At 56.4% G+C, this 21,461-nt stretch overlaps 2 protein-coding genes across 7 annotated transcripts in view; one reads left to right on the top strand and one right to left on the bottom strand.

The window, feature by feature from the left end:
• TNRC18 (trinucleotide repeat containing 18) overlaps window positions 1-2,756 on the top strand; it is a 51,180-nt gene extending 48,424 nt beyond the window's left edge. For all 5 annotated transcript variants that reach the window (XM_038186687.2, XM_038186689.2, XM_038186688.2 and 2 more), the window contains 3 exons: window positions 4-240; window positions 693-767; window positions 1,307-2,756. In XM_038186687.2, coding sequence (XP_038042615.1) covers window positions 4-240; window positions 693-767; window positions 1,307-1,513 — 519 coding nt within the window. In that variant the 3' untranslated portion in view covers window positions 1,514-2,756. The remainder of the gene's footprint in view (window positions 1-3; window positions 241-692; window positions 768-1,306) is intronic.
• Window positions 2,757-4,040: 1,284 nt separating this feature from the next.
• SLC29A4 (solute carrier family 29 member 4) lies at window positions 4,041-9,956 on the bottom strand. 2 transcript variants are annotated; one of them, XM_027469081.3, is made up of 11 exons: window positions 9,757-9,956; window positions 7,892-8,061; window positions 7,280-7,411; window positions 7,074-7,187; window positions 6,865-6,993; window positions 6,682-6,756; window positions 6,032-6,303; window positions 5,812-5,947; window positions 5,428-5,615; window positions 4,965-5,205; window positions 4,041-4,874 (listed from the first exon to the last, which is right to left on the bottom strand). In XM_027469081.3, exons 2-11 carry the CDS (start codon window positions 8,049-8,051, stop codon window positions 4,732-4,734), a joined length of 1,590 nt encoding a protein of 529 aa, XP_027324882.1. In that variant the 5' UTR covers window positions 8,052-8,061; window positions 9,757-9,956; the 3' UTR covers window positions 4,041-4,731. The 2 variants fall into 2 exon arrangements, with proteins under 2 accessions (XP_027324882.1, XP_027324883.1); XM_027469082.3 differs by having other exon boundaries at window positions 9,782-9,956.
• Window positions 9,957-21,461: the final 11,505 nt, after the last annotated feature.

The raw sequence follows: 21,461 nt of genomic DNA, 5'->3' as shown, positions 1-21,461 counted from the left end.
CAGAGACGAGGAATGAAGGGGAAGGCCAGGAAGCTCTTCTACAAGGCCATTGTGCGGGGCAAGGAGATAATTCGCATTGGGGACTGCGCCGTCTTCCTCTCGGCTGGCCGCCCCAACCTGCCCTACATCGGCCGCATCCAGAGCATGTGGGAGTCGTGGGGCAACAACATGGTGGTCCGAGTCAAGTGGTTTTATCACCCAGAAGAAACCAACCCTGGGAAGAAGCTGAATGAAGGCAAGGTAGGCTGGTCTCCCTCGCTGAGAGGGCCGCAAAGCTGCTTGTCCCTGTTTGTTTCCTAAGGACAAGGAAAATCACAGCCCAGTTTGTTACTGGTAGCCTCGTGGGGTGGACCCATCATGTCCTGTGGTAAGGGCAGGCCTGGTATTGACCCCTTCAGCAAGGGAAAGGGTGTCTTTTATCCTACTGGGAAATAAAGATGTTTGCGTCAGTCCAGAAAGACTCTGTCAAGAGTCAGAGTCTTTGTGTGGTGTAAAAAGTGATGCCTTGCTGCTCAGAACCACTGAATTCTGCACACGTGCACAGTGTGGTTTGCAGTAGGCCCTCAGCATGTGCTACCTGTGGCTGAGGCTGAGGTTATAAAGGCACACGTGGTGGGCAGGTGATGGCATGGAAAAAAATACTAATTCACTCTTCATTTCTCTTCTCTTTCTTCTTTTCCTCTTGGGCACAGCGCTGGGATCAGAAATCAGGCAGGAGCCTGTCCACAGCTCTGCAGGCATCCAACCAGAGGAAGGACTTCATGGAGGTCAGTGAGGTTGGGGGCAGGCGGGGGTGGCACGCTGGGGACTGCATCGCCAGTGCTGCTGGGGAAAAGCCCCTCGATTATTTGACTTTCACCTCAGCTGCTGACTGCAGCGTTCACAACTTGCAGTGGGAGATTTTGGGAGGGTGGGAATTGCTGATGGGTGTTAGGAGGAACAGAGGGCTGGTAGGCAGCACCCACCTTTGCATTTGCATCCTTAAAAAAAAAGGATGCAAAACTCCTGGCCTCTGTATTCCCCTGCTGGGGCACTCTGCAGCTGTGGAGTTCCCGTCTGTGGAAGCTGGCTGTGAGCAAGGGCTCGGGTTTATTGTGCTGGACCCATTGTGTCTGGACTCCCATGGGAGCAGCCATGCCCCCAGTGCCCCTCCTAGGACTGGTTGAGTTCTGCCTGAGTGTGAGCACAAGCCCTGGGCAGTCCTGGTGGATGTTTTTTCTTGCAAATTGAAGATGACGCGTTACATGCCGTGAGATCTAATTGCTGCTTTTCTTTCTGTCTCCCTCCTTCCCTTCCTGTAACGCAGCGAGCCCTCTACCAGTCCTCCCACGTGGATGAAAACGATGTCCAGACCATCTCACACAAGTGTCTTGTTGTTGGTCTGGACCAGTATGAGCAGATGCTGAAGACGAAGAAATACCAAGACAGTGAGGACCTCTACTACCTTGCAGGGACCTACGAGCCCACTACGGGCATGATCTTCAACACCGACGGGGTCCCTGTCATCTGCTGACCGCCCGGGGGACGCGTGCCACCCCCTGGGAAGGGACGGGACAAACATGAGGACGTGCCTGTTAAGACGACATGATTGTTTCTTTCAATGCTCATGACTTCTGTGTCACACTACAGACAGGAGAGCGCGAGAGACACGAGGAGGAAGGAGAGGGCTGAAGAAAGGGGTTGGGGAAGCAGTTACAGGACTTGCGGAAGATACCGGGGGTGGCGGTGGTGGTGCGTGAACCCCGGAGCTCCTCCCGAAGTGGCTTGAGTTAAGGTGATGCTCGACCAACTTCTCCCTTCCTCCTTTTGGTCCTGGAAAGCACATGGGTCTCATGATCATTTCACCAGCGGGACCCCCCAGCAGGAGGGATCCCTTTCGTGTCATTTGCCCCCATCGTCACTCAGAAGCCGCCTGTACGTGGAAGGACACCGCTGGCCTTCGACGTACGCTCCTCTCCGTCCTTATTTCCCCTTCCCTGCTTGTTTTCGCATGACCCTTTAGGAAGGACAGGGTGGAAGAAAAAAAGGAGATGAGTCTCAGCGCCTCGTCTCGATCCTCTCAGCAACCTTTTTGCAGTTCCCTTGCCTGGCCACGTGCAGCACGAAAAGGCAGAGCTGGTCCTGGAGTGGAGGTGGGCAGGAGAGCTCCCCCAGGCCGGGGGGGAGCCGGGTGGAAGGTGAGCTGCCCTCCAGGCTGGGGTGCTGCCTTCCCAGTACCCTGAACAAACGGTCTGAAGCCACCTTCCCACTCCCTCCTGCCCCAAAAAGGGTTTGGGGGAGCAAGTGCGGGGTGAGGCGGTGATGCTTGGTGAGCAAAGAGCGTGGTTTTGAGCATGAAGGGAATGGCTGGGGGAAGCTGGTGCTCGGTGCTTGGAGCAGAGCAGCCTGCAGGCCCTTGGGGCCGTCTCCCTTGGCAGAATGGAGCATTTCCAGAATGGAAGAATGGAGAATGCTGCATTTCCAGAGCCCTGCTGTCACCTCGAGCAGGGGAAGGGGCCCTTCAGCCTGCTCCATCCCCCTGCCCAGCCTTGCCACGGCTCACGGGGAGCCACCACCATCACCTCCTGCCTCCCCCTGCAGCTCAATCCACGGGGGCATAGCCGCCACCAAACCAAGATCCCACCTGGGAAGGCAGCACCGAGCCAGGAGGTGCTGGAGGAGACCCCAACGCTGCACCATCCTTGCACTTAAATAAATAAAAAAACAAAACACACACAAAAAAAAAAAACTCCAAGAGACGCACTGACCTTTGCAACGACCGACTCGCACTACAGCTCGCTAGGACGCAGAGCCGCCCTGGCTCCTCCGGGGAGGAGATGCTGGGACGAGGACAGATCACAAAGGATCCCCCCCAACACTGCTGGGGGCCCTGCAGTCCCCCCCCCCCTCGTACTTCAGAAGAACCACACGCACGGTGCTGAGCTGGTACCACCTCTGCCCCAGGCCGCCGGCGCCTCGGATAGTGACGGTTCCTAGCCTGTAGTTTTAATGTACCAAAAGACTCTTTAGCCCTCCTGTATTATAAGTCTTTAAATGGATTCAGCTTTTTAATTATAAATATAAATATAAATATATATATATAAATATAAACTTTTTAAAACTGTGAAAAAAAAAATTATGAAATTCTAAAAAAGAAAAAAAAAAAAAAGAAAAAAAAAAGACGGCAGAAATGAACACAGTCTGACGTTTAGAATATTATTTTTTATTTCCTGTTGGATTGTGATTGTAAATGATCTGGGAACAGGCACACCCCCCACGCTCAAAGTGTACTGTAATTCTAGAAGCAAAGTGTGTGATCATATTTTAAAGAGCGAGAGAGAGCGCGCGAGAGAGATTTTATGCTAATGTTAAATAGAAAGCACTTAAAACCCACTGCCTTCTATGGAACACAAGGATATTTCAGACAATCGAGAGGAAAGGAGAGCCAGGTTTTTTGTCCTTTTTTTTTTTTTTTTTTTTTTTTTTGTCGTCGTTTTGTTTATGTTTTGTTTAAAGCGATTTTTTTGGCATTCTGTTTGTTGGAGAACTCCGTGTGATCTTTTTTCATAAAAAAAAAAAAAAAATAATTGAAAAAAAAAAAAAAAAAGCAACCCAACGCCGCATCGTTCTTTGTCTCGCTTTCCCTGCCTGATTGTTGGTGTGTTTTGGTTTTTTTTTTTTCCCCCCTCCCTGGGTGCCAGCAGTCGCTTTTTGGCTGTGCGGGGGGCTCAGTGGGGTCCCAGGCTGCATCCTGGTCACTGTGGCTGCCCCAGGGGACAGAGGGGACATTGGAGATGGGGAGAAACACTGGGGGACCGCACCAAGGTGCTGTGGGGTCCCCTGATAAACCCGAGGGATGTGGCGTGATGAACCCGGGGCCATACAGCAAAATAGTGTCAGCGGTGACCCCAAAGAGCCCGGTCCCTTCCCACCCCCTGAGGAAAAGAGCCAGAACACGCAGGCTGCTGCCTTCCAGAAAATAATAAAAACCTAAAAGCCAAAAAGCATTTATTGATGAGGAAACCCCAAAACCCAGCAGTGTGTTTGGGACACACTCCGTCCCCTTTCTCTGTGTTCCCACGAAAGGCGGGCACGGCGGCTCGCAGGGCTTGCTGCAAATTGAGCCATTTAATCCCGTGTCAGCTCTGATTTATGGCCCTTGCCCCAGAATTGGAGGCTCAGCAGCAGCCCTGGGCAGCACCCACGGTGCCTTGGCCTTGAGACCCCCCCTCCAAGGCAGCCGAGCCCCCCCTGGGGTAACACCCCACTTCCCTCACGGTTTGGGGGCAAAAAAGACAAAACCAAGTGTGTTTTTTCTTTCTTTTTTTTCTTTTTTTTTTCCATCCAGCAGAAGTGATTCGGGTCTGTTCCACAGTCATTGGAGTATTTTGGGGAGGGGGGGGGCACAGTTTCAAGTGCTGTCAATAAAATCCTCGCCATCCCACAGCACCTTCCTCCCTCGCTCCTCTTCCTCACCAGCCCCCCCCCCTCGCAGCGCTGCCCCCATTCCTTTTTGGGATGGGGCAATATTTCCTCGGCAAGAACCCAAACAGCAAACCTCGCCCCCTCCCATACCCCCAGAGCCCTGCACTTCACCCCTCAATAAACCTGGGGGGCCACCACCCCGAGAGGTGACCCCGCACAGCACCCAGGGGACACCTGGATGAGCACCGAGGGCTTTTTGGGGAGGCCACAGCCCCACGCCAACAGGACCCGGTCCCATCCCGCCCCCACACCACCCATCCCCGGGGCTCAGTACCCCCCCAGGAAGGAGCCGTTGGACGTTTCGGTGTAGAAACAGCTGCTGTGGGCCGTGCTGGTGAGGCTGTAGGCAAAATACGCCACGGCCGAGCCCAGCGTCAAGCCCGTCATGTAGGACACGGTCATGGTGTTCCCTGCGGGGAGGGACGCGGCGGGTCAGGCTGCCAGCCCCGGACACCCCTTTGTGGGGTCCCCGGGGACGGTGTCACTCCCCCCCCCCTTACCTGCCAGCTCCCGCTGCTCGGGGCTCACTTTGCCGGCCGCCAGGATCATGGGCACGCTGCCGAAATAGCCGTTGGTGATGCCCATGAGGAGGGAGAAGACGCAGGGCCAGGCCGGGTGGCCGAAGGCGGGCTGCCCGTTGGGGTAGACGCACATGATGAAGAGGGGGATGAAGACCACGCGGAGGCAGGAGTAGATCAGGAGGTGGGGGCCCCGCCAGTCGTAGGGCAGGGCGGCCAGGATCTGCAGCCAGGGGGGGCAAAGAGCGAGCTGGGGGGTGGGAGCGAGGAGTTTTGGGGAGGGCCAGGAGGAGGCGAGGGGCTGGGAAGCCGCAGGAGCCCAACCTCGGCCACCCTCACGCCGGGTGGGTGCCCACGGGGGTGGAGAAGCCCCCCGAGTGGCTTTGAAAGAGAACACAAAAATAAAAGGGGAGGGGGCCGAGGTGGCTGTGCTGCCCGCCCCTACCTTGCCGACGAAGTCGGAGAGGTTGAAGATGGCCATGATGAGGATGGGGAGCCACTCGCCCAGCGTGCAGTTGTGGATCTCCGACTCCAGCCCGGGGAAGAGGCAGAGGGTGATGAAGTAGGTCATGGCGATGGACAGCATGTAGGCCCAGATGAGCCGCGACACGACGTAGCGGTGCAGCAGCATGTCTGGGAGGGGCGGGCAGCACGGCTCAGCCCTGCACCACGGCCCCAAAAGGCTCACCGGCAGCGCGGTGAGATGGCCTCGTGTTTTTGGGCGCAGTCACCAATGGATGAGCCTTCCCCCTAAAACCCCGGGCTGCAGATTGCGCCTCCTACCCCACAAAACCTCCCTGTTATGACCGTCCCCGAGCCCACCACCCACCTCTGAAGCTGGGCCAGCTCCTCTTGATTTTGGGCCGGGGCACGTCGAAGCGCATGTAGGTGCCGCTGCCCGCCAGCTCGCCTTCGGGGCCAAGGCTGTCCCGGGGGGAGCCGGGCTGTCCCCGTGGCCGGTCCTCCTACACGGGGAGAGGGGACACCAGCACTAAACCCTGGGGACAAAGGGACCCTGGGGAGCAGCGGGGAGCCCTGCCCCGGCTTACAAATCGGACGTCCTCGGCGGTGACATCGTGGTGGACGCGGTACCCTGTCCCTGTCCCCGTCCCGTGGTCCCCCCGGGACGTGGGGTGGCCCTTGCGGGGGCAGGAGGTGTAGTAGCGGACGAAGCGGGTGCGCTTCACCAGGAGGTGGAGGATGAAGCAGGTCAGCTCCATGCCGATGGAGATGAAGAAGAAGATGACCGTGTTCTCCTTCTCGTCCGACAGCAGCAGCTTGGTGAAGATGCGGCTGAGCGAGATGATGACCCCAGCGGTGCCTGGTGGCACACCAGGGCGCTCGGGGCTGGGTCCCACGGAGCCCCACGGCTTGGGGACCCCCCCATCAGCCCCACATTGCACAGGGTTGGATGCTCCAGGCATGGAGGAGCCAGAAGAGGCATTTTTGGGGTGATGGAGCCAGCTTGTGGCAGACCCCATGGCAGCACAGCTGATACTGCGCAGGATTTGAACACCCCACTTTGCCAGGGAGCCCCCGGGGATGTCCCCTAGATGCTGGCAACCCAAAAGCCACCAGGACGTGGTCCCAGGCAGTTTGTTCTAAGCCGGGGGATGGAGAAGATGCCTCTGGGGGACACCTCAACTGTTCGGGGACACTGTCCCCAAGCGGGGACATGGTGGTGGCCGCTGATACTCACTCTCGCCCGTCATCACGCCCTGCGTGTAGCGCTTGGGCAGCAGCCCCGTGTAGCCGTAGAAGCTGGATTGCTGCACTTCAGGAGAGATGCGCAGAGGGGAGAAGGGAAGGGATTATTGCCGCAGCCAAAAACGCCCGGCTGGGAGGTTGGGACCGGCGAGGGGCCCGGCAGACCACAACATACCTGTGCAGCCAAAAGCCACCACCCCGACGGCCACCAGGTTGATGGCGTAGGCTTGCCGGCGGGTGAAGAGCTCCAGCCAGACATCGCAGATGCTGACAAAGAGCAGGGGGCCCAGGGCGAAGAGGTAACCTGTAGGAGAGGGGATAGGGGCAGGTGGTGGGGTTGGGGGGGAGCTGGCAGTGCCCGGGGACACGGGGACCCCAACTCACCCACGGAGATGCGCGTGTGCAGGCTCAGCAGCTCCACCAGCGCGTTGTTGAGGATGACGGCCACCAAGGCCACCAGGATGTAGGTGAGGCTCATGTCGAAGACGATGGAGGTCCCTGCGGAGAGGCAGGAGGTGGGGAGGTCACGGGGGGGCTCGGCTCAGGTTTGGCGGGGTGGGCAGGAAGAGATTGGGCTGCTGGAGCCCTACCTGGGTATTTGTGGTGCAGGTAGTCCACGTCGGTGATGAAGCTGTTGTACGGCAGGAGAAACCCAACCCCGGCCAGCAGCATGGCGAAATAGATCCCGTGGTATCGGTCCTGTGGCTCGGGGTCTTCAGAAACTGCCCCAAAAGGGAAGGGAGGAGAGGAGATGTGACAGTGACACCGGAGCTTCATGTCCCTTGTGGCACTGGGGGCGTCGAGGCTCAACGCGTCTCGCTTGGGGCAAGCCAGCCCCAGCCCTGCAGCGCTCCAAATGCCCTCAGCCTGGAGAAACTCCTTCCAGAAATAAAGGCTGGAGGGCAGGAAAATACCGGGGCTTTGAGGGTTGATGTTTTGTTTTTTTCTAGCAGGGGGAGAGCTGGGCAGGAGAGAGCGGCTGAGAACCCCCCCAGCTAACCGCAGAGCCCACCCCTGCAGGATGCTGCGGTGGCTAAACCGGGTACAAAGAGCTCTCCGAAAGAGCCACCAGGCCATTTCGTGGCACCGCATGACTCTGTGGCAGAACAGCCATTTGTGGCTCTTAACCCATCCCAGGAAGCTCCTCTAAATGAGTGGGAAAAGCCTCGGAGTGGGTTTTTCCCCCCCATTCCCCCCCTCACCCGGCTCCATGAAGGTGAGGACGCCCTTGGCCTGGCTGCCCCGCTGCAGCTCGTCCTCCTCCAGCTGGTAGCTGTCGAAGCTGAAGCTCATCACCACGTTCCCCTCGGGCGTCCCCGCCGGGCTCAGCTCCTTGAAGCGCTCCGTTCCCACCGAGCCCATCGCGGCCGACCTGGGGACGGAGAGCGGTGACCCCCCCTCCGGGTGGGTGACAGCCCCTGCGTCCCCCTGGGGTCCTGTTCCCACCCCGGGTGATGCTTATGGGGTCTGCAAAGGATGGCCACGATGCTCAGCACCTCGCTGGGGTGCTTCCAACGCTGTGATCTCCAAAAGCAATTAGAAAAATTAATGGGTGGGAACCACTCGCCAGGGGGGGGATCCCAGCTGCCTCGGGAAGCCCTTGCTCTCTGCGGGCTCTTTATGTTTTTCTATAGCCCATAAACTCCGCTTTATACCCTTTTTCGGCATCTCTGCTGCCTGGGGCTGGGCGCACCGCTCCTGCTGCCCTTTTGGGGTGAGGCCAGGATGCGACCCGGCTGTTTTTTGGCAGCGTTTTGTTTTTTGGGCAGCATTTTGGGCCGAGGGGGCCACGGCACAGCGGGGAGATGCTCAGAGAGCCGCTGGGTATGGGTGCACAGCCCCCCAGGAGCACAGCCATGAGTGACCACACCAAATACATCCCTGAACAAGATCCCACACCACCAGGCATCCCCCAGAGACCCCCCCAGAGCCCCCCAAAACCCTTCTGTCCCTCTGGGCCCACCCTAACCCCTCTCTGTATTACCAGCGCCAGTCGCTAGATGCCAGCCTGCCCCTATACCCACTGCCCACGGGCCACCCAGCCGCCCCGAGGAAATAAAAAAAAAGCAAAAAAAAACCAAAAAACCCTCCTCCGAGGCACCAGGCTGAGGCAGGCAAGGAAGGAAAAATCAATTAAAGTGATTTGTCTGGGCTCCCTGCGAGACGCGGCGCTCGCAGGAGCGCGGAGGTTTTCCAGCCTCTCCCCGCTGCCAGGACGCCTCGGATGGGGTGGGTGGCAAATGGGGTGCCCACCGACACCGCGAGCACGATCCCAAATCCTTTGGTTGTGGCTCAGAGCAGCCCTGACATGGCCCTGAGGCCACAGAGCCGGTGGGGGCCTGGATGTGGCCAGGGGGGGACCTCAGCACCCACCCTGGAGCACCGCGGGCAGGGTTTTGGATGGGGACCCCGCTCCGTGTCACCGCCCGTGGGGAGCTGCTGTGACCCCATCCGCTGATAAAACCCCAGATTTATCACCCCAGGTGGCAAAACCCCAATGGGAAGCATCGACCGGGGTGCCTGTTGCAGGGGTTTTCTCACCAAAATGACCCCACCTGGGGAGCGGCACCCCCCGCCCGCAGTGACCCAAACTTCTCCACGGCACGGGAGTGGGATCCAGCCCCCCCCCCCACAACCTGCCCCGAGGATCCTCGCTCCGAAATCAATCCGGTTTCCCCTCCCCGTTGGGTTTACACGCGGGAGCAGGGCCAGGCCCCGGCAGCTCTGCGGGGTGGGGGGCACGGGGGACACAGCGGGGATAACCCCACGGGGGTGAGACGGTGGTGATGAAGATGATGAAGATGAAGATGATGAAGATGATGATGATGAAGATGATGATGATGAAGATGATGATGAAGATGACGAGGATTTGCATCCCCAAAGTGCTGTAAACACGGACATTCAACCCAACCCCACCGGAGGAGATGCGTGCTCGGGGAGGGGGGGGGATGCTCGGGGGTCGGCAAGGAACAGGCAGGGGGGTCCCTCACCACCCCCACCCCCTTCCCATCCCTCTCCCCCTCCCCACAACCCCCCCATCCCCAGACAAAGCCGGTCCCATCCTTACCCAACAGGTCGGCGGCTCCTCTTACCTCGCCCCCCCCCGGCGGCAGCTCTGCGGCACCGGCTCCTCTCTCGCTCCCTTTCAGCCCCGGGACCCCCCCGGCCCCCCCATACCGGAGCCCGGTCCCCGGGGTGGGGGCACCGGGAGCAGCGAGCGCGGCGGCTGCGAGCGAGGAGCGGGGGCGGCTCCGTCGCCACCCCCCGCACCCTCCCCTTCCCCACCCCTCCGGCCGCCCCTCCCCGGCTCCAAGAAAAGGGGGGAGGACCGGGGGGGGGGGCTCAGAAATGTTTTTTCCGCCCAACAGAGCCCGTCCGCCCCCCTGGCTGCGTGTCCATCCTATAGGCGGCAGCTATAGGGACTGCCTGTATGTGGGTTTTTTTTTTGGGGGGGGGATCAGTGGGGTGGCGCTGATTGCAAGGAGGTATTAATTAGGGTGAGGAAAAATCAGGGGACTGCGTTCATTTCGTTTAGGACACCAGGTTTGGTCCCATGGCAGGGATAGGGAGCTTTTTGCCATGCACGCCCCAAACGCTTTTGGTACATGGGGTCGGCGTGGGGGCTGCCCTGGGGGGAGGATGGGGCAGACGGACAGACAGACAGAGGGATGGACAGAGGGATGGATGGATGGATGGATGGATGGATGGATGGATGGATGGATGGATGGATGGATGGATGGATGGATGGATAGGCAGGTGGATGGTTGGATGGACAGACGGACAGACAGGACAACAGATGCATGGCCAGACAGATTGTAGCTCTGGCTGGCAGCACGCAGAAATCCCTTCATTTTTGGGGCTCTGTGTGTGTGGGGGGCTCTGCTCCCCCACGTAACCAGGGTTGGAAGCAGCGTGGGGTGGGGGGACACCCGCCCAGGGTGAGTGCTCCAGGTGGGGACACTGCGGGTGCCCCCATCCAAGCCGGGCAAGAGCCCCTCACTGGTGTTCCCCATCCCTGGGTGGCAGCGGGGTGACAAACACCAAAAAGTGAGCACCGTGCTCAGCTCTGACCTTTTGCCCTACACCAACTCCCTTCCTTGGAAATTGGTGCAAAAGGGGTGATTTTGGTGTGGGTGCCCCCTCACCCTGCATCCACCTCGGAGAAGGGACCTCGAAGATGCGACACGGTTATAACGCCCGTCCCGGGGACATCCCCACGGCACTGCCAGCGGGGCAGGGATGGAGCAGCACAGCCCTACGAGACAGCAGAGAACCCCCTGCCTGGCATCCAGGCACTGCGCGAGCGCCACGAAAAGCGCAGGACGAGCTGGAGCATATGTGCGCTCGCCTTTTCCCAGCTCCCAGGCAGCGTTACTCACCCAGCTCGGCAGCGATTCTCCCGTCAGAGCCAGCCCTCCCGCCTCGGCACCCTGGCTGCAGAGCTGGGGGGATCCTATAAAAGCCCCCGAGGTCCCTATAAAAGCCCTGAGGTCCCTATAAAAGCCCTGAGGTCCCACCAGCATCCTGGCGCCCTTCAAGTGCATTTGGAGCTCTTGGAGATGCTGAAAAAAAAACACCCGGAGGCAAAACCCAACCCCTGACTTGTGCCATCCTGGCTGAAATCGCACGACCTCGTGTTCCCCATTTTGGGGTTTGCCGCCTCACTTCGGTTCACGGCTGCCAGAGGCCCCATAAATCCAAAGGGCCCCATGGACACGCACATGGGGCTGCCAAAATATCATCACACACAGTGCTCCGCGCTCACTGGGCTCGAGCCAGGCTCGGGGCCAGAGGTTTGCTCCTGACCCCCGCAGAGCTGGCACCAGATATTAGGAAACCTCTACGGCTTTTAGGGCCACACCAGGACGGATTCCTTCCAAGTGCTTCCTCTCAGCCTTCCCTTCCCAAAGGGCAGAGTTGGACCCTGATCCCATTCCCCATCCTCCCGAGGTGTCCAAGCACTGCTTGGTGCTGGTGCTGAGCCCCCTCCTCCCTTCGGGGACGTTTGGGGCCCCCGCGCCGTGCGCTCCCCCTGGGCTTTGCCTCGCTCTTCAATTTTTCAGCCTGCCCTGAATAATTCAGCTTTGCTGTAGCTGGCTCGAGGTCTGTGAGCTCGGCTGCTCCCGGAGTTTCCGCCTGACCCACTTCAACACTGGGGAAGCCTGCCAGGCACCACGAAGCTGGCCCCGACCCCTCGGTCCCCGTGGCACAAGGGGATGTCCCACACCCAGCCCCTGGCACCTCCACACCCAACATCACACCGCAGAGCATCCCCGGCCAAATCCCAGCATTTTGGGGGGATTTTCTCCGCTTCCATCCCTCCTGCAGCGGCACCGTTTGTGGGATGAGGAGGTGTTTTAGCTCTGGAGGCAGCCTCCGCCCCGGCAGCCTCCTTGCCATGGGGGCCGTGGTTTGATCCTGCTGGGTGGAATAAGGCCCCGCTGATTCATTTGGCTCGGAGCTGTTGGATTAGGACGGCCTCCAGAAATCCCCCATATTGCGTTTTATCTCGCTCCTGAAGCAGAGTTGGGTTTTATTAATTATTGCTGCTGCAGAGGTGAGAGAGAGGAGAGAGCGTTCAGGCGGATCCCGCCACCCTACCCAAAACCCCAATGCCACCTCTTGGACCCCTCACCGATCCTTTATGTGGCTCCCTTTGGGGTGCTGCTGCTGCCGTGTGCCTGCCCTCCCTTGGGCACCGCTGTCCTTGCTGTCCCCGTCCCCCCCAGCACCCATTTCCCAGGAACCCAGCGGCAAAACCCTGCTCCTTAACCAAGCCGTGCTCACCCAGCAGGGATGCCCGTGCCTTATATCCCTGTCCCTTGTGCACCTATGGGGTGGGCGATGTGGCATTGAGGTTTCTGGGCTGAGAGCCCCCTCTCCACCCCGCCACGCTGCGTTCCCGAGCTCAGTGCCCCCGGCAGCGCTGCTCTTCCATCTTACGGGACCGGGATGCTGCACGGCTCCTCCCGAGCACGCAATCCCCTCTTGGAAACCCTTCTTTAAATAACATCGAGAGCCTTCACATCCCTCCCTGAGGACAGGCTTTGCATCCTTCCCTGCTCTGCTGGGCAGCTCCAAAAGCCAACCAAGCGCTGCGCCAGCCCCGGGAGCATCCTCGGCAGCACCGGCTTCGTACGGAGACATCGGGGATGAAATGAGGCCGGCGTGGTGCCGGGGGGATTATCGGGGCCATGAGGAAGGCGGTGTGGCCGGGGGATTCGTTAGCTGCAGCTCGCGGGGCTCGTCCCCAGCACTGGCAGGAGCTGGGCACCGGAGGCTGCGGGGATTAACGGGGTTTTCCCCAGGCTTTGCAGCAGGACACGGACGAGAGGAGAGGAGTTGATTTGAGGCCAAAGCACCGGATTTAAGCGCTCCTGGGAGATGCAGGGGATGAACTGGAGCTGAGCCACGGCACCAGCACATCCCGAGGACCAACCCCACTCCTGCAGACACCCCAATCCGGGGGCTTTTCCCTGCCCCTCTGCATCCCCCCACCTGCAGCAGCCACACCGGACTACGAGAGCTGGAAAAACCCAGAGAGGATGCCCGGAGACTTTCCTTTTTTTCTCCCCTCCCTTCTCCTTGCTGGAACGGATTCGCATCCATCCCTAATTAATCCGAGATGAGCTGCTAATTCAGCTCCTTGATTGCAACTTTGCATAATTGCTGCACGCACTCGCAGCGGCAGGACGGGATAAAAACGGAGACAATCAGCAGCGGGCGCAGGGGAGGCGAGGGCCGGGAAGGGCTGTTCCAGCACTCTCCCACTCATCTGGGCTATTTAAAGACCAGGTGGAGAGAGAGATGAGATTTTTCTCTGAAAGCAGAAAAGGGCCAAGTCCACCCTTGGGTGGTTTTGCTCCCCCGTGCTGGGCTCCCAAAGGACCTCGCCGGCAGCCTCAGCACCTCTGGTGATGGGGAAACCTCTTCCCGGAGTGCCACCGAGCTCTGACATCCTCCCAGCCCTCCTCCTCTTCATTTTCTACTGCCCAAGCGGTCGTCAGTAGGTTTCAGAGTGAACGCCCCACCAATCTGAGCAGGGCAATCTCCCCCGCCCCGATCCAGGCTGCCCAGCCACCAGCGGGTGCATTTGGCCCCAAAGCCCCCCAAAACGAGAGCCAGGGGGCTGCAGGCATGACCCTGCCACCTCCAAAATACTGGGAAGCATGGCCCAGTGCCATGGCAAAGGGCACAGCCACCAGCAGCAAAATTTGGGGGAAAATCAGCTTTTCCCATCAGCGATGCGCCCCTATTAATTAGCAGGGACACGCACGGAGCCCAGTGCCATGGCGGAGATTTGGGCACCGTTGACACACACACGGAGCATTAAACCCCTTACGGGGGATTTGCATAAGCTCGGGGAGGGAGGAAGAGCGGGGGGGAAAAGTGTTGACAATGGGCAAGTAAATGCATTAAAGTGCTTAGAAAAAAAAAAAATCTGATAAAGGAATAAACCAGTTAAGGGAATATAGAATTCGGAGCCTGGTTATTCAAATCCTGCCTTATAGGAAATCCTCTTAAAGCGATCACCTGATTGCGTGTTAAATTCCTAATTGAATAATAAAGGAATTATGTATTTATTCCATCAAGGCACAAGGAGGGAGCGCACGGGGAGCTGGCAGCCTGGTGGGGGGGACGCTGGGGGGGCAGCCCCAGTGCCCCCCCTTGGCCCCACATTTTTCCCATGAGGGGGCTGTGGGCTATAAACTCTATACTTGCTATAAATAAGATGCAGGGAAAGGAAAAAAAAATTAAAATAAAAAAGTCATCACCTGGCAGCGGGGAGGCACGCAGCAAGCCCCCAGCCTGCTCCTGGGATCGAGTGAGGGGGGGGGGGAGAAAGAAAAAGAGGAGCTAAAAATAGCCCCGGGAGCCGCTTTCTTCCCGGAGATCGTTTTTCTACCCGCCCGTTTCATTTCATAAACAGGATTATTTATTTATTTATCCCCCTCTTCACTCTCCTCCTTTTTTTTTTTTTTTTTTTTTCTCTTCCCGTCTCTGTTTTTACTGAGTGCTTTCCCCAGCCCCGGCTCTCTTTTAAAAGCGAGTTAAAAAGAGGCAAAAAAACCCCAAACCAACCCACCCAGCCCCCTTGGTGGCTCCAGCAGAAGCTGGCAGGGCTGCAGCACTTTAGAGGTAATTGAATATCCCAGAGTGCATCTGCTAATGCAGCTCCAAGATAAATAAGCAGCAGCGGCGGCAGCGAGCGTGGGGCCGTGGCCTCGGCAGCAGCTGAGAAAACAGCGCCAGCACCCAGCAAAACCCAGCCCTGGGCAGTGCCGGGGCTGCCAGGGGCTTGGTTTGGGGAATATTTGATGGCAGAGGGCTCAGGATGCCGGTTATTGGATTTAGTGAGTTTTTCTCTGCCAAGCCTGGTGCGTGGTGGCCACGGGGACCACGATCCCCAAGTTCTTGGGGGATGGAGCCGGGTTCGGGGTTTTGCACCCTCTGCAGCTCCAGCAGAGCCCGTGCTGCTTCTGCTCGGTGTCCTTAAGGGCAGCCTTCAGGGCTGGCAGCAGCAGTTGATGGGAGGCTGCGGAGGCCATCTCTCCATGCACACGCTGTTTGGTTTCCAAAGAGGCTCCCAATAAGTAATTTCAGATGGTGAAAATGCGTCCCGGCCCCTTGAAATGCAAATGGCTGGGTGCCCTGGGAGACAGGAAAGGCTGCTCCACAGCCCAGAGGGTGAAAAGGAGGAGGATAAAGGCTGCTGCCCCTGCCCCTCCTGTCCCTGCCTCCCTGCTTTCAATTTCAAAATCACTTTTGGGTGAAGAGAGAGGAGCTCAGGGGGCCTGAGCGTGGTCCCCAAGGCGCTGCAGAGCCCCCAGGGGCAGGGATGCTCCTGGGGAAGGTGCAGGGATGCTCGGGGAGGGAAGGGAGCAAAGGAGCAGGGATGCTGCAGGAGGAAAGAGGGAATGGAGCAGGGATGCTCGGGGAGGGAGGAGGAAAAAGGAGCGGGGATGTTCGGGGAGGGAAGGGGGAAGGAGCGGGGATGCTCGGGCAGGGACGCGCACCACCACCTAGCGGCTGCGCGGCGGCAGAGCGCGGCCCCCCCCGGCCCCCCCAGCACCCAAAGGCTCGTGCTGCTGCCGCTGGGACGTTTCTGTGCCTGGCAGCGACAGATAAAAACGATAAAGAGAGTTCTCAGCCCTGCTGCTGAGCTGCCAGGGAGCCCGCTGGGGAAGGGCAGGAGGGCTGCGAGCAGTGGCCAGTGCCAACATCCATCAGTCACTCGCTCCCAGGGCTTCTTTTTGCCCCTGGAAAAGAGGATTCAGAGCGTCAAAACATCACCAAAATCCTCTAGTTTATTTCAGGAGTCCACCTGGACTCCTCAGCCTCTGAACCCGTTATTGTAACCTCACCGTGCAGCTCAGCAGAAACTCACTGCCAAGGAAAAACGTGACAAGGTGCTGGAAGAGCAGGCGCCGGATTTCCTCAGCTGCAGGAGGCTGGGCAGAAAGCTCTCATTAGCTCGCATCACAGCGGTAATTAGCTGAAGAAGTGCCCACCAAGAGCCTGGCAGGGGGTTTGTTCAAAACCTGTGCAGGGCCAGGGCAGATGCAGAAGGTGAAAGGTACCCAAAAAGGTACCCAGGGCTGGATGGGCTGGCAGCAAGGCCAGGGGCTCCCAAACACAGGCAGGGCTGGTGCTCGCCTCTGCCTGCTGCCCCCCAGCATCTGTTTTCCTCCTGCTTGCTCTAAAAAGCCACAATTCTGCATCCAAGGAAAACAGCACGGCTGAACGGCGAGCCCAGGAGCTGCTCTGCCCGGTAGCTGCGCTCCTGGCAGCGCGCTTGGCCCCGAGCCCGGGAGGTTGGGCTGCTCACAGCAGAACCCTGCTCTTGCTCTGATTTCCTCTGGGATTTGAGTCCCAGGTCACGAGTAAGTAAAGGCAGCAAAGGTTCCTGGCCAGCTGGGGGGATGCCACAACAGGGCTAAACCCTACTCGCTACCAACAGAGAGCACAAAGGAGGAAAGAGGCACAAGTCGGTGCTACCCTTGTAAGGGGATAAATAATGGGAGGTGAGATTTTTTATAATGGGAGATGAGATTCATCGTAACAGGAGGTGAGATTTCCCCGTCCCTTCCCTGGGAATTCCAGCTTCATGGGGCGGGCTCAGTACCAGCAGGCAGATGCACGACTGCCACTGAACACAGCTGCAGCTGTTTGTTTCAGGGCTGGTTTTAACCCATTATTTAGGATTTTAGATACTGTTCTGGCCAAGAGATTCAGCTTTTCTGATGCATTTGCAGGGATTCACGTGCTGGGCAGGCTTACAGCAGGAGCAGTCAGACCTGGGTGGCCACATCTATCCTGGGCACAGGGATGGAGCTGCCGCCTGCACCACCTGGGCTGGAAGCTCTGCCCCTTACTGAATCTACCCGCAAACAGCTCAGCTCTGATCCTCAGCTTGCTCCAGGCAGAAGGGAACCGGCAGCAGCTGAATGAACAGTTCAGAATCACTCATCCGAGCTAACACAGCTGCTTCTGCCTGCAGCAAGGGATGGCACGAACGGCACCAGCAGGAAAGCATCGCCCTCCAGAGCAGGAGCAGGAGAGGAGATGCTTGCACCTTCACAGCCCAGGTCACTGTGAAACAGCCACAGAGGAGAGCAGGAGCTCTCAGCGTGTGCTCCTCCACTGCTAGCCAGAGGTTTTCTCCTCTCTCATCCACCCTGATCAGAGGGTTTGTCACAGGAGGAGCCTCCTCACCCGTCCGCATGGGCTCACTCTCCCCTGGGCCTGAAGGTGAGAAGCAGCAAGCTGGGAGCGACAGCACAGCAAGCAGGGTACGATGCTTGAAAGCACTGCTACAGCTGCAATCCATAAAATGAAGCACAAAGGAAGTTATTTAAACTCACCTGAGGAACAGGAGAAAAATGCCCAAGTGTAAGTTCCTCAAGAAGGGCTTTAAGGTGGAACAAAGGGGAAAAATTACAGTTTCAAGCAAAATATGCCAAAAAGGAGCTCAGCTGGTCCTTCTCCTTGGCAAAACTCAAGCTAACAACATCTTCTGGGGTCTGCTGCACAGCACAGCACGGACAGCAGGCTTACTACTGCTAGCAGTCGGGCTGGGGCCACAGCACACACGTAGCACCGCCCGGCTGTTATCCAGCCCCATCCTCAAGCAGCAAACAGAAGGAAGAAGACACGGAATACTTATCACAACACATTTAATTTCTTATGCAGTTATAAAATTACAAAGAGCGATGGGCTAGCAGTGAGAACCAGACACTTGGTGAGGTGGAATGTTAGACAGATTTTTCCACTTATCAACAGATATCGAACAGAGTCAGACTGCAGGATGCAGTTTTTTTTTTTTTTTTTTTTCCTCCATGTGCAGAAGCAAATGCGAAAGCAAACAGATCCAAGTAGAGAAAGGGTTGAGCTAATGCCCCAGAGAAACCCAGAGCTACAGGTTTGGGAACAACTCACCGCTCCTGAGAAACGAGCCGGACACATGCAAAGGCAGCAGGGGAAGTCAGCGCACAGATCGCTGCAGCCACATGGCCAAAGCCACAGCACCAAGACACCCGCGATGAGCACAGCTGTAGCTACCTGCAAGCCAGAATTAAAACTTCCTGCCCGTTATTTTCAAGGCAGCGCAAGATGGGATTTGCCAATCTGAAGTAGGTTAAAACAAAAGGCATGTCACAGTCCGAAAACCGGGAATTTACTGAATTCCTTTGGTGCAGCTGGAATCTGGAAGGGTTTATTTACAGTCTGAGCCATGCTTTCTTCTTTGCAAGCCTCTCCTGGTGCAGCAATTCCAGAAAGACAAATGCCTGCTCTGCACATGTGGAGATGACACCGTGCCTTGCACTCAGTTGTTAACAGGTTAAATCAAGGCGACTGTTAGCCAGGACACCTGGAGCACAGAATAAAGCTTCCCAGATCTCCGCAGAGATTAATCCCCACCAACGCTTTGGACAAAGACTCCCGTTGCTCTGCGAACAACAGCAGAGCATCTGCACGTACGAGTGGTATATTGAGCAGCTCAGCAACCTACGAGGAAGGAAATTCTACAGTCTTCCTGCATGTTGCTTTGGTGCTAATGCCATTATTAGAGCCGAGAAAGCACAGCATGGGACGTAACAAAGCGTTCTGCTGATCAGCTTCTCGGGGCTCCGTGCTAACCTACTCACAGAGTAGGTTCATTCAGTTCACTCCTCCCTTTTTACTATTACACGTAGGTCAGACGCACGTTTCCTTTGTGGAGACACCTGTCACCGTGTTTAGAGCTTTCCCAGAAATTTATTTGCATCCAGGCAGACTTGAAAAAATCACCTCCCCCCAACAATTGCTCTAGAAATAGGCAGAAGAAACTCACTCAGACAGGACCTGAAGCAGCGAGGTGCGTGCACACACCTGATGGCAGAGGGAGCGCTCACACAAACCGTCCTGCTGAACAGGGCCTCAGAAGGAACAGTTTTTTACTAAGCTCTGTATGCTTTCAACTTCCTCCTCCTCTCCCAGGCCCGGCCTTTTAACTGCTAGATTTATATCTATCACTCGTATTTTGGAAACTGTGACATAAGAAGAGCCCAGAGCAGATAAAAGCTTTCCACCTCTGAACTTGAAAGACATAGGGTAAACACAGATGTTGAGACAGCAGCAGAGTACACACACTTGCTATGTATTTGCACATCAAGAGAAACAGCTCTTTCCCTGCGGTGCTCGCTGGGAACAGATCCCACTGCAGTTTAAGACCTGAGTTTCCAATTCCAAGATTAATGTCCCCCCCCTTCCCCAGCTTTGGTTGTTTGTTGTCCATTTCTGTACCCAACGCTCTACTGAGCCAAAAAGGTTTTTGAGAGGTGCAGCCAGAGAGAGAAACACACACTGATACAAAGCAAACGTTGTCCTTCCGAGGAAGGCCACTGAAACAAGAGGGGTTGTAGAGGTGTTCCCGTATCGCGTGACTGCAAGCCCACCGCCACAGCACAAGGCTGCAGCCTCCTTGGCTCACGCTGGGGAATCCAGGGCTGTTGGACCACCAGGACAGAAATGCTGAGCACCACCTGAACCATGGAGCATAAGAATTCAGTTGCATGCTCCACACTCAGGTGAAGAAACGGCTGCAAACAGCAGTTCTGGTGTGTTTAAGAAAAAAAAAAGTATATATATCTTTGTGTCACGGGGCAAAACCCCATCCTGAAAGGCTTCTAACTTTGGTAGCGTACCACAGCAGGGTGATTAGAGGGCCTAAAGCCATCAGAGGGAAATGAGATTAATCATATTTTATCTGAGGAGAAAGCTTCACATCCTCATGCAATGAACTTAGACAACACAATTGACTGTCACCACCCTAAATACACTGTCAGTTGGGACCAGAAACCTCCTGCTCCATCCCAGCAGCTCCACGTTGGTCACTAACCCCCGAATATTTCTAATCTTGCTCTCTAAAAAGACTTTCCTAGTTAAAACAGGAGAAAAACTTCCAGCTTTTAAGAGTGGACCAAGCAGGGTGTAGCTATTGAGCAGTCAGTGGCACAGGAGGGGTGTACTACAGCACATGGAAGACAACAACAGCGAATATGGGATTTCCAACTCACCTACGGAAAACAAGCAGGTGTAAAAGTCAGGATACTGGTTTTAACCCTTTCTTAGTGTTCTGTTTTTAGCAATAAAATTAGTAGACAGGTTAAATGTGATAGCAGTCCCTTGCTATGCAATATGGCCTTTGTTACAACTCGAGTTGTAGAACTTGTGCTTAGCAGACCTGTGTTGGTTACGCGTGTTTGCTGCTAACTCGACTCGCTGAGTCTCTGCCAAGCCTCCAAGTATGTTACCAGGAACATTCCCAGCTTTAGTCTGGAATAAGCAGACATCTGACAGCTCCTGCGTGGTTCAGTTTGCCAGCAGAGCTTGCTGAGCTTATATTTACTTCAAGGCTTGTATTTTACCCTGCAGTTATGAGCTCCACAGCAAAGCTGATAGCACTTGTAGTAAAAAAAAAAAACAACAACAAAAATAATTCCAGACTATGGAATTTAGTCGTCAGCCAGAGCTTAAATTCAAGAGACTCAGTGAGATTTCAGCATGGCTCAGCAGTTTGCTCTGAACGTGCTGGATTCTGGAGAGGATGCCACAAGCCAATCCAGCCAGCTATTTAGGACGGTCAAGGGTTTTCAGGGAGTAAACAAGCCTGATCCCTTCTCTCCCACATGTTTGTCTAAGAACATCTGTGCACACTAACAGCAGCCTCACCGACACAGGCAGCTCTTTGGCAGTGGCTATCATCATCTTCTGCTCGTTTAGATGAAGGGGAAAGCCCGCCTTACCCACACAGGGCTCGGGGGACAACTGCCTGCTACTGCTTGACAGAAGCCTTGTTAACAGCACCAAATCCTAAGAGCACCCTACCATCTAGTTTGGTAAGGAGTTCACCAACAGCTGGAGTGCTCAGTTCAGTCCAGGCCCCATCCTGCTTTCCAGATCTGCAATTTCCTTGTCTACTTCTATTTGTATTTCTTTGTAAGTAGTCAGTAGAGCAAAGGAAGCATCCCACATTACTACACAAAAGGCAAAGCAGGCTCACTTTGGCAAAGTAAAGTAACACTCACCAAGTACTTTGCTAATCATTTACTCACTACCTGTTATCCAAGACTTCAGAGAAGGCACATTACAACCCTAAAAATAGACTGCAGCACTGCTCAGCCTTGGACAGCCCTAGCCACAGTCAGGGCAGTTAAGGATTTATTCCAAAGCTGCCAAAGAAAACCAGTCCTTGGAGAGCATCACCAGAGGTACTCCAATAAAAGGAGA

The sequence above is a fragment of the Anas platyrhynchos genome, chromosome 15, assembly GCF_047663525.1.
Source record: "Anas platyrhynchos isolate ZD024472 breed Pekin duck chromosome 15, IASCAAS_PekinDuck_T2T, whole genome shotgun sequence".
NCBI lineage: Eukaryota > Metazoa > Chordata > Aves > Anseriformes > Anatidae > Anas > Anas platyrhynchos.
This window is presented reverse-complemented; position numbering and strand designations above follow the sequence as displayed.

Coding starts and splice junctions, on each gene's coding strand:
- SLC29A4 (XM_027469081.3), bottom strand. CDS start 8,051: ATGGGCTCGGTGGGAACGGAGCGCTTCAAGGAGCTGAGCCCGGCGGGG. Junction 7,188..7,279: donor CCTGCACCACAAATACCCAG/GTAGGGCTCCAG, acceptor GCCTCTCCGCAG/GGACCTCCATCGTCTTCGAC. Junction 5,948..6,031: donor CCGCCGAGGACGTCCGATTT/GTAAGCCGGGGC, acceptor CTCCCCGTGTAG/GAGGACCGGCCACGGGGACA.